General features: G+C 36.0%; 2 protein-coding genes across 4 annotated transcripts; one reads left to right on the top strand and one right to left on the bottom strand.

The window, feature by feature from the left end:
• Positions 1–1,088: 1,088 nt before the first annotated feature.
• Positions 1,089–6,863, top strand: LOC111467901. Its single transcript, XM_023112991.1, has 7 exons — positions 1,089–1,707; positions 2,915–2,992; positions 3,081–3,223; positions 3,320–3,390; positions 4,208–4,303; positions 5,873–5,965; positions 6,703–6,863. Exons 1-7 carry the CDS (start codon positions 1,288–1,290, stop codon positions 6,783–6,785), a joined length of 984 nt encoding a protein of 327 aa, XP_022968759.1. The 5' UTR covers positions 1,089–1,287; the 3' UTR covers positions 6,786–6,863.
• Positions 6,864–7,475: 612 nt separating this feature from the next.
• On the bottom strand, positions 7,476–11,283 carry LOC111467940 (50S ribosomal protein L18-like). Of its 3 annotated transcripts, none has more exons than XM_023113052.1 (3): positions 11,108–11,283; positions 9,521–9,659; positions 7,476–8,083 (listed from the first exon to the last, which is right to left on the bottom strand). In XM_023113052.1, exon 3 carries the CDS (start codon positions 8,051–8,053, stop codon positions 7,709–7,711), a length of 345 nt encoding a protein of 114 aa, XP_022968820.1. In that variant the 5' UTR covers positions 8,054–8,083; positions 9,521–9,659; positions 11,108–11,283; the 3' UTR covers positions 7,476–7,708. The 3 variants fall into 3 exon arrangements, with proteins under 3 accessions (XP_022968820.1, XP_022968819.1, XP_022968817.1); XM_023113051.1 differs by lacking the exon at positions 9,521–9,659 and having other exon boundaries at positions 11,108–11,144; positions 11,182–11,283; XM_023113049.1 differs by lacking the exon at positions 9,521–9,659.
• Between the last annotated feature and the right edge of the window lie 880 nt (positions 11,284–12,163).

Genomic DNA, 12,163 nt, shown 5'->3' with positions numbered 1-12,163 from the left:
CATCTCACTCGAGTGGATATTCCACTCACTCTAATTATGTGACTTTAACAAGAAGATAGGGATAGCCTCTCACTCGAGTGGATATTCCACTCACTCTAATTTTGCAACTCTAACAAGAAGATAGGGATCACTTTCACTAGTCATATCGTATATATTGTTTGAACTCCAATCTTCGAGGAAGTTCTTCAAATTTCACCTAGAGATTTGGTGAAAATGTCTACAAGTTGTTCTTCTATTCAGATGAAATCAATCTTGATGAACCCCCCATCTGCACACTCCCGGATATAGTGGAATTTGATTTCTATGTGCTTGCTCTGGTCGTGCAAAACTGGATTTTTGATAAGGGAGATCGTAGCTTTGCTGTCCATGTAAAACATTGGTGGATCGTCTTCTTTTTCGATGAGTTCTTCCATTAGTCGTGCAAGCCAGGGCTCTTGTGTTACTGCTGCCGAAGCGGCATGTACTCTGCTTCACAAGAAAATAAAGCAACTACTTTTTGCTTTGTTGATTGCCAGTCGATCGCGCTGCTTGAGAGGAAGTAAATCATCCTACTGGTGCTCTTACGATTATCAACGTCACCGACCATGTCACTATCACTGTAGTCGACCAACTAAAGCTTCTCCCTTCCTCTCCCTGTACAGTGTCTCACACTCCAACCTCTGGTTCCAGCTACATAACACAGGATGCAACCACTATATGCTCCTCCCTAGGTGCTTCCATAAACCTACTCACATATCCAACATAATAAGCAACATCAAGGCGTGTTTACCAGATAGCGCAGGCTCAATGCTATGGTAATGGTGGAGTCGACGACACCGTTGTAGTGTTGGTCTTCCTCAGCTAGATTTGGATCTTCATTAGCGTCCTTGTAAGGTTACTGTCCGCTAGACCAACTGTGTCCAACAAATTCTTTGCGTATAGATGGTGATTTCACTCGACGTGGATAGGACTCTAATTATGTGGCTTTATCGAGAAAATAAGGGTCACTTCCACGAGTTGGGTTGGTCAGGTTCCACCCTTAAATTTAATTTTCATTAGAAAATTGGATAATAATCAAAATATTTGGCCAATAATTTGCGAGGATAGCATAGAGCGGAAGGTGAACAATTATTTGCATTGTTGCAGCAGGAGTCTTACAATCAATCATGGAGAATTTTTTAATCGGTAGATGAAGAACAGCGGATCTGATGCGAATCCTCATCGCCCTCCATCGTCATCTTCCTCTCGAGTTCTTCAACTCCATTACAATGCATTTCCATTTCCAGCACCTCCATTGAAACAGCTCAAATGGGTAACCCTTCAATCTCTCTCAGATTCACCATGTTTCTCTCCCTCTCTCTCTCAATCACTCCCTTCGCTCTCTCTCACAATTATACCAAACCATCGCCAATCCCCAAAGCCGCCCCCTCCGATTTGCTCAATCTTCTCGGTTCCAAATCTCAAGCTTCGACTGTGAACCCTAGCGTAGCGAAGGAGATAAGATCCTGTTTCAAATTCCTTGTTCCCTTCCATCCAACTCCATCCATCGTGAAATTCTCCAGTAGACGGAGCTTGAGATCAAGCAGATTCGATGATCGGAGTCGGAGAGAGGAAGATGAGCTCGTCTGGTGGCCGCCTCAATCGGTTCTCGAACTCGCTCGCCTTGCTGTTGATTCTGGTGGAGACCCTGGGGCTATCCATCGCACTCTTGATCCAGCTATAATCCCTGTGAGTTTCATTTCTTTACTTGAACTTGTTTATACAAAATTTATGAAAACTTCACTGGATATGGGCGAAGCGCTAAGATGATCATTTCTAAAAGATCCGTAACCATTTTGTATATTTCGACTAATGTGTATGTGAATGTTGGAATGTGTAATGGTAATCTATGAATGGACAAGTTCTAAGTTTAAATCATTGTACTAATCTATGTGGTTGCTGTACATTGTGAATTAAATTAATACTCAAGCTCAAGTTGACTTATCTTTGGAGTATATGGGTCACCAAATGGTTTAATTGTTATCTGAACCGCATAAACCTTTCGATGAAATCAAAATGGAACATGATATTCAAATCATAAGTCTTGGGCTTAAATCGTAATTAGTTTGTGTATTAGATCTCATGAATCAAATTGTACTTGAGTTCAACTTTGATGGTGAATAAATGTGTAACAGCCGACCCACCGCTAGTAGATATTGTCTTTTTTGGGCTTTTCCTTATGAGCTTTCCCTCAAGGTTTTTAAAACGCTTCTTCCAGGGAAAGGTTTCCACACCCTTATAAAGAATACTCTATTTTTCCACACGCTTATGAAGAATACTTTGTTCCCTTCTCCAACCGAAGTGGGGTCTCACAATCCACCCCCTTAGGGCCCAGCGTCCTCACTGGGACTCGTTCCTATCTCCAATTAATGTGAGATCTCACAATCCACCCCCTTCGGAGCTCAGCGTCCTCACTGGCACACCGCCTGGTGTCCACCCCTCTTCGGTTCTCAGTGGCCTCGTTGGCACATTGCCCGGTGTCTGGCTTTGGTACCATTTGTAACAGCCCAAGTCCACTGCTAGTGGATATGGTTTTCTTTGGGTTTTCCCTTCCAAGTTTCCCTTCAAGGTTTTAAAACGCTTTTGATGGGGAGAGATTTCTACACCCTTATCAAGAATAATTTATTCCCCTCTCCAATCGATGTGAGATCTCACAAAATGACTCTTTTTCTATAGTTTGAGCTCTTTAACTGAAGTATGAATTCTTTTTCTATAGTTTAAGCTCTTAACTGAAGTATGAATTAAAGGATGAGTTTCTATCATTGTTTTATATCAAGTGAACAATGATGTCCTGTATTATGTGGTGATGATAAGAAGACAATCACAAAATCTGAATAGTTCAATTAGAATTGAGAACCTACTTTATTAACTCCTACATGCTTTAGTAATGCAACAGATACCCAACGTTCATGGATCAAAAAAACACAAATGCGAACTCACAAGAACACCATATGGGAGACGCTTCATAAGCGAGGTCTGTTTTTACACTGAAAAACTACTGTTTATGATATCTGTGACATTTGATTTGGACATATAAATGGTGTATGATATTCAAATTGCAGGAACTAAATTCATATTTAAAGTTCCTGTTTGAGCTCATTGCTGCTCGATCCGCTGCTATGGGATTAAACGTTACATTGAACCGTTTCGATTTATTTCACGGTCATCTTTTTCTTTCCTTCGACAATAACAGGCTTGGTATTCTGTGAGTTCTTTCTTCTTTTTCTATTTCCCCCTCAAAACTGATACTTGATCTTTGGAGTTTTCTCTGGGGTGAGATGTGAAGGATTGCATTTGGCAGGTTTCATGCTAAGGAATTCCCAGCTTATGATGAGAAGGCTTTTCCATACAACATGGGCTATTGTCAAATTGGTATAACCAAGATAAACTGTATGGTGTGCATTATATGTTTTTTCACCTCAATTCCATGGAAGTGAAATGCTTTCGCATTAATGAAAATATAGAGTAGTACTAGACCATAATCCTTGAGCTAAAACCAAATTTCTTGTGCTAATTGTTCTAAGAAGCCCGAAAAAGTATGCTTCGTGTTGAATTTCGGTCTGACTCATCTTCTCGAGTATGTGCTTCTCACACAAATGCAACTCTGTTTTCATTCGGGCACATATAGAGAACGGTATGATTCCTCTTAGGACACCTTTGCCAAACCTTCCCTGTGGGTCGTTAATAGAATTTGCAGAAACCCTGACTTCTCGTCTTCTTACAACTCTTTATTTGTCATGCTAGCGAAAAAAGTGAATGTGCGACGGGCTTCTCCATGAGAAAAGGGATTCCTTAGTTAATAGGATATGTCCTTAACTTGGAAGATTGGAAAACCTTGAGCGTCCTTAGGACTTTAGTTAGCATCGAGCCGAGAGAAAAGGAAAGAAAAGAGTTTTCATATTGAAACACAACATTGGATAAGGGAAGTCTTCGTTCATTCAACGACATTACTGACTGGTTTAGGCTCTTTGGGAGCAGAGAATAGGGTAGGTTGCTGGTAGGAAAAGCTTAGTAAGTAAGATCGAAAGGTACGAAAGCCGGCAACTTGTTTATGTTGCATTTTTTTTTCTTTTCCTTTCCTTCCTGTTTTCTGCTGCAAGAAAGGAAAATAATGATGTTTCTAATGCTTTGATCTGCGTTTTCCCACTTCAAAATCATTGTTTGCTAATTCTAGAATTTTTTAATGTAGGATCTAATGTACCCTATGATGCTTCAATGAACATGAGAAATATCCTCTGGCTGGCACCAATTCCCAGCAATTCTACCAAGGACTGGGAGGCACCAGGTAATTTTTCTTAGATTGGTTTAGTGTTCAAGGAACTGACTACAAACCTATTATCGATGAAATTAGTTGAACTGCCCGTTAACTTACCAGGTATCTAGGAGATTTCTCACCACTTGTAGATATTGTCCACTTTGGTCCGTTACGTATCGCTGTCAACTTCACGATTTTAAAACGTGTGATAAGGCAACCCTGATCCTCAGTCCAACAATCCAAACTTTTGTTGAATCAAGAAATTAACACCTTCTTATACAGATAAGACTAGAATTAGATTAAGAGATCAAAGATCTAAAATCAAGATTGTTCTAAATTGAGTCATTCCATAATCGAACTTAATTAAGATTTGATTGAATGACTCAGATGCAATCTACCACAATAATTGCATGAAACTTAGTAATGGCAAAAATGATACTCAAATTTCGAAAGGTGAAAGTCTCAATTTGAGAGCCAATTTTCATTCAAAAATTGACTTTTATATAGTATTTTGTCGGTATTTATAGTCTACGAAGAAATATCCAATTCTTCGACCACTAATAAAGTGAGTGGCCATGATTGGTGAGTTACTCCCACCATCCTTTAAATCTCCACAAAACCTTTACAAGTAAATTCCCATCATTTTCCCCACTACAAGAAATTATGGAATTAAAATAATAAATACAGTTTTCTAACAAATTATCCATTAACGGTTAGTTATAGAAACCTCATCCGCTACTTCAACTATGCAAATATTCATTTTTGAAGCTCCAGATGGTTCTTCCTCAATCAAATCAACTTGTAACACATGAAATAATGATGTTACTTCAACTATGCAAATATTCATTTTCGAAGCTCCAAATGATCCTTCCCCAATCGAATCAGCTTGTAACACATGAAATAACGATTGAATTGAGTCTATCCAATTTTGTAGATAAAGAATGAGTGCTTGTTGAATCTTCTTGGTCTTGGATCATGTAATAGGTTCAGTTGGAATATTTGGAACACTGTTATTCTTATCAATGCGTCTACTAGGAAGAGGTTTTTACTCCCTTATAAGGAATACTTCGTTCTCCCTCCAACCGATGTGGGATCTCACAATTCACTCCCTTGGGGGCACACCATCTAGTGTCTGGCTCTAATACCATTTGTAACAGCCCAAGTCCACTGCTAGTAGATAGTGTTCACTTTAGTTCGATACGTATCGTCGTCAGCCTCATGGTTTCAAAATGCATCTACTAGGGGCAGGTTTCCACACCCTTATAAAAATGCTTCTTTCCCCTCTTCAACCGATATGAGATCTTACAACAAAGATTTTACATATCAAACTTAAATTTGTTTTAGTTCTCTCTTTCCCTAACTTTCCGAAATCTTAGTTATTTTTCATCACTCTTCTTTTTTAGTTTCCTAAGGCGAAGATTTGTTTCAATAGCCCTAATTTTTGCTGGTGGGAGCTCGTTCCTGGTTAAATGGGCTCCTCTTAGGCTGTTCTTTTCATATTCTCTTGCATTCTTTCATTTATTCTCAATGAAGACTTGACTTTTTACTTGAAAAAAGAAAATCATGAGTTGAAAATTTGTAGAATGTGGATGATGATAGGTGTTCTTGTGGTGCTGGATGCTCGTCCAGATGGAATCATATACAGAGATATCATACCCGACTATGTACATATAGCAAGAACTATCTATGAAGGTTCGTTTCTTGATCTTAGATTATTTAACCTTCAGCATTTTCAGCATGTTTCTTTTCTACTACATTTTTTTTTTATGTCTGAATAATATACTCTTAGAGCTTTTAAAAAAGTTTCAAAAATGCCTTTACCATTAGTTTTGAATTACCATTTTTGAATGAAAATTGTTAGTATTTTTCAAAAAATACCTTTAAACTTTCGATAGTATTTCAAAAATATCTTTAAACTTAAAAAGTTCATAAATTTAAAAAATACCCCTGAAATTTTGAACGTTACATTAACACCCTACTTTTATTAAAAAAAAAAAAGTTCAAAAAAGTTTTGACCATTAATATATGAAAGTAAATTGTTTATTTGCACTTATAAATTCTCTCCGAAGTTTTAATTTTTCTAAAGGTTTAAAGGTACTAACGTTATTTTTTGAAACTTCATGGGTATTTTATACCCTTCTAAAGAAACTCTTTTGAAAATTTAAAGTTATTTTTAATGAACTTTTATTTATTTTTTAGTTTAAGGGTATTTTTGTCAACGGTATTGTTAAAACTTTTAAAACTTTCAAGGGTAGTTTAGGGGTATTTTTTTATTAACTTGGCTAAAACTACAATCTGAAATTTACGGAGATGATCAAAACCCTTTAAAGTTTAGTGACTAAATAGACTCAATGCCGAAGGTTGATGCCATTAGATTATTATTTTGGTTTAAAGTAATATGTGGAAGCTAAACAATTGATCCTTTCCAGATGATCTTGGGGATGCTGTGGTTGATGTCAACTACTTGGACACAGGCAATGCTATGCCAAATTATCAAATATTCATATGCTAATATCAACCTTTCAGTATTTTCCTCAGGGAATGGCGTGAACAACTCTACCATTATAGAAGTGTCATTTTGAATTATGTCCCTTTTTTCTTCATTTTCCTTCAAACATAGCCTCCCCATTTTACGCACGTGCCACTACTGCACTGGCACGGTGACATGGGGTAGGGAAAGAAAGAAGAGAATCAGGTTTCTCTCACTTTTGACATAGAATTAGAGATATAGTCCACACGATCAGCTTAATAAACTAAGCGATCAAGTATGCCTTAGGTAATTGCATTGTTGTGCTCGATTAGTTAAGGTTAGAAATGTTAGCCATTCAGTTTAATTTTGGTTTGTTTGTCAAAATTGGTATAGAAACCAAGGTGTCTAAATCAAGTCGGATCAAATTCAAGCAGTTATTATTCACAGTTTGTCCACTAGTGATTTGAAATTTGATAATTTAAATTTGTAACATTTTCAATTATATTCTCCTTGTTGGCAATTGTTGAAATTGGAGGATAATAAACTTCTATGCAGACAAAAGTTTCAACCTTCTCTTTTGAAAAGCTCAATTCTTTATCTAATTTTTTTATAAACTCACTAAATAGATTTGACAAAAAAAATATAATTGAAAACAAATATAACAATAAGGACTAAACTGAATTAATGTAAACTAAAATCTTAAAAAAAAAAAAAAAAAAAAAAAATCATACATATATAAAGTCTCTTAGTTATTATTTATTTGACAAAAAAGCTGGCAGGAAAAAACACTACTCACAATCAAGCTCACTTGTGAACTGTGATCAAAGCAAAGTCCAATAATGCATCTCATCAGGTTGCCAATCCAAACTAAAGATGATAATATTGGGCAGTGATTGATGAAACCCAACAACAAATCAGGCAAAGGAGGACCCAAAATGAAGCAAATTGAACCGAGAAGAATAAAATTAAAGCAGCTTAATGCCTGCTTCCCTCACAGAATCAACGACAGCTTTGACCTTACCATGATATTTCTGTTCTCTTTTCAAGTGTACACAAACAGCTGGGATTCCCTTGAGCATAAGCCTCTCTCCCAACAATTTCCCAATCTTTGCAGCAGCAGCCACATCCCTTGTTGACTCCATGCTCGACCGCAGCACCTTCTCTTGGGAGCTTGCAGCTGAAGCAACTGTGGCTGTTTCGGAGTGGATCACTTGAGCACTAACATACTTGTTTGTGAAGTGCATCTTCAAGACATACGGCTTTAGATACTGGGTTAATCTTGGTGGCCTAACTGGAGGAGGAATCACCATCTCCCTTGACTAGTCCAATTCAACAATGCTCTAAACAAGAGAAACATGGATGAATCTCAGAATCTTCAATCATCTTTCACACTTTCAATCAACAACATGCTTTAATGTGTCACAGCATGCTTAATACAATCAATCAAACTATATATCAGGCATAATTGCATTAACAATCAGAAGTTATCAAAAACCAAACGACCTCATGCTAACAACCAATTAACATGCTTTACAAGCTTAATTTCCATTAGGTTATTAGGTGCATATCATATGTTGTGCCATTAGGTTATTATGTGGGATTGTTTAGAGGAATCTTCAACTACACTCTTTGCACAATATCGGGATCGGTAGGGGCACAGGGATCACTCTCCAATTTATAGTGACTATGTGGGGACTAGGGAGTAGCCAACTAATTTCTAGTACTAAGCTGCCCAGAAAAAATGAGCCATATAGGTCACATAGATGGAAGGTATTGTTAACAGAGAACACGCACCTCACCATTCTATGATATCAATTGAAAACAGAGAAATAGTAAAAGGCATAACTAGATTACCTAAACCCTAAAATACCCAAGAAACATTAGGACAAGCTCAAAGGAGCAAGGTTATCTGACACTAGTGGTTAAGGATAAACTCAAAGGAGTTAGATAGCATAAACCAACCATTGAGTAGGACCTGTGACACAATGATTTATATAAGCTCATAGGAGCTGGTTTATGAAAAACAAATAATCGAATTTGTGATGAAACATCAATGGTTGAAATATGAGCTCAGAGGAGCTAAACTATGTGATACCAATCGCTGGGATGGGTTATATGACTTCAATGATTAAGATAAGCTCAGATGAGCTAAAAGATGTAAATCCAACCATTAGGCTAGACCATTTGATATAGATGAAGCTCAGAGGATCTGAATATTATGAACTCAATCTTTGAGATAGATGAGATGGTATCAAGGAGTGAAAACCCTATTGTGAGCTCAAATGAGCTAAGTAATCTCAAACATAAGATTATTAGCATTGCATTAGCTCAAGGGAGTTGAATGAGTCTTATTCATAATATTTTTATCATGATTATGAGTCTTATTCATAATATTCAATATAGTCTTATTCATAAAAAAAAATAATATTCTTATGATGGATAACCTATGATTGAGAATCTAGGCTATTACTATTGAGAGACATATAAGTTAAGACACATGATATAATGATTATGTGTGAGATTGGTATCTAGTTACAAGCCTACAAGTGAGCTACTTATTGAGTATACTTTTATACTCCTCCATGTTGCTCTTCTTTTTTAGGTGGTACCTAAGCTTCCACATCTAGTGATGAGGACATAACAAAGCTAAGGGGTTATGAGGCCATGGAGCTTAGAACTCTAGAATGTATATTTTGAATGTACATGAAAGATCATACTGTAGATTCCACTATAAATTTATCGAGATACTAAGATTTATTGAAATAAATTGAGTTGACCTTGTTTTTTATTCCTTCATAGTGGCCCTTTGATAAGTGATGATACATGTGACTCATTACTGTTGGTAAGGGCAAATAAATAGGAGCCCACAAAACAAGGCAACATATTGAAATAACCTCCAATCAAGCAAAATGAGTCCTAACAAATAAATACAAAAAGTTTAGTCACAAATACCCAGAGAGAGATTTCTTTAGTAATTATCAATATTCCTAACATAGCTTTCAAAGTAATGGCAATGAGTAATAGTTTTGATATAATTGGAACCAACAGATATAAATGATAATTGTTCTTAAGCATTTAAAAATGGCAACAATTCATAAGGACAAAGGTATAAATTAGTTCTGTTTTGCAGATTCTTTTGGCTGAACCAATAACTTAAACAATATCATTTATTAATAAAAATGGACAACCATACCAATGAAGATGGATTGAGCAAACCCAATTTTCAAACTACACTTGTCTGTCGGTTTGGTTTTCTTGAGTTTCAACCACTTTGGGTTTATAACATGCCAATTTCTTATCTTCAGAATTTCAAAGTACCAAGATTCAAGCCAAATTGAGGAAAATTTATTCATTATGGCCACAGCAAAATGGTTGCCTACAGGTTCAAAATCTGATCGCCCCTATCCTAATAAGCATAGTTCCCTCAGATTGAGATTGATACTCAAAGAAAGAGAAAAATGAGACTCCCAATCATGGACACAATGCTTCTTTACAATCATATATTTTCTACAGTTCAGAATCAGACTGAACCAAATAAAAGGCTTACAAACAAACTTCATCAATAAGACATTAGATAGCTCAGATGCATCCAGAAATGACAATAGTCAAACCCTCTTTTTGGAACCGTATTTCAAATCAGAACGGATTTGAAATCATTTCATGGCCTAATTCATTATTGCCTAAAACTAATCTGTTTTCTCTCGATTTTCCGGTCTGCAAGAGAGCTGATGTTTGTTGAGGGAAAATAGTTTTTATGATTTACAATTACAAGATATAATTTTAGAATAGTTATTTTCTTTTTATTTCTTCTAACCATCAAGACAAGGAATTTCATCTATGGTGAGTAGAAATCCATTAGAGTGCAAAAAAGAAAACCCCCATCTTATTCCTTCCAACTTTTTTCCACCTTTATTCAAGATTAGCAAACATGTAGGCCTTGTCAAACCAAATATTATGAATTTAGGATTATGATATGATATAAAAACAAATTGAAGCAAAATTACCAAATAATTTTATCCACTGAAACAGATTACTAGAGGAGTAAACCCAATTAATCTATGCTTGTGTTTGAGTTTTTTAGGCATTGGTTCATATAAGTATTCGAATATCAAACCATCCTGTATGAGATAAAGGATTACAAAAAAACGTATGCTAATTCTCAGTATCCAATCGATTGTCAAAAAGCAAACAATTCAATTACGTAGAACTTCAGTAGTATAAATTAACAAAAACACATGAGCAATTGAATCCAACGAAGGTACAGACAGCAAACAAATTAAATAATAAAGCATCTTTTCATCACACAAGTTCTAATTTGTGTTTTCAAGTTAGAAGAAAGATAGAGATCGAGATTGGGAGAATACCACTATAACAAGGAAGTATAAAATCGGTACAAAACGACCAGGAGGAAAGCTGAGGCGAAACTAATGGAAGAAAGACGGCGACGGCGGCAGCAGTTTACGGGCGGGAGGCGGCGGTGACAATGAGATGCTAAAATGGAGGAGGAGCTGGCGTGAAGAAGAATAACAAGATTAGGGTTTCCGCCATTTCTTTTATTCATTTTTATTTTATTTTACAAACTGGAATCAGTTTTTTTTTAACCTTTTCTAAATTTCAATTATATATTTTAATTTATTTATTTGAGTTTAAAAAAATTAATAACCCATAAATCTAATTTATAAATTAATATTTTACTTTTATAAAAAATATTAATAAATAATCCACCCAAAAATTTACAAAATTTACGACCTATGTCTAAAAACATGTCTCAATTCAAAAAGTTAATTTCATGGTCATAAAAAGAGACCAAGAAAACTTACGGTCTTTCCATTTTGTTTTAGGGCGCAGATTCAGCCTTCCTTCTTTCTTCTCGGTCCGCTGTAGCAGAGTAAGCTTCAAAAGCCCTTTCGAGATTCTTAGTCAAGCCAGCCTCACCGCCCTGCACAATCTTTCTAAAGCGCTAACGCCTTTCTTGACTTTCGATTGGGAAATGAAAATGAAAGAGAAATCTCCTCTCCCTACTTACTCCGGAACCAGAACTGATATTACCTGACCGGATTGAACGTGAACCTGGAGGAGTTAGATAATTGATTGATTTATGATAGTGCATGTTCGGTGGCTCCCACATGTACCATATTAATTATGTGATGCTTATATGCTTTTTGTATTGTCATGCGATGTATGTCATGTATGCATATGATATCCATTACATTATATTACGAATAAAATGAAATGTTACGTCTTATCATGTAAAGTTATGTGATGGATTACGTGAATACATAATTCATATAGAGGAAAGGAAAAAAGAAAGTGAAATAAATATTATGTTATGAATGAAATCATTGAGACCTCATGCATGTATGTATGTCATATGTATCGGGATACTTCTTCGTTATATTATCCTAGTACGAATGTATACT

The sequence above is a fragment of the Cucurbita maxima genome, unplaced genomic scaffold (genome assembly GCF_002738345.1).
Source record: "Cucurbita maxima cultivar Rimu unplaced genomic scaffold, Cmax_1.0 Cma_Scf00035, whole genome shotgun sequence".
In the NCBI taxonomy this organism is placed as follows: Eukaryota; Viridiplantae; Streptophyta; class Magnoliopsida; order Cucurbitales; family Cucurbitaceae; genus Cucurbita; species Cucurbita maxima.
Note: the sequence above shows the minus strand (reverse complement) of the source record. Positions and strands in the feature narration are given on the sequence as shown.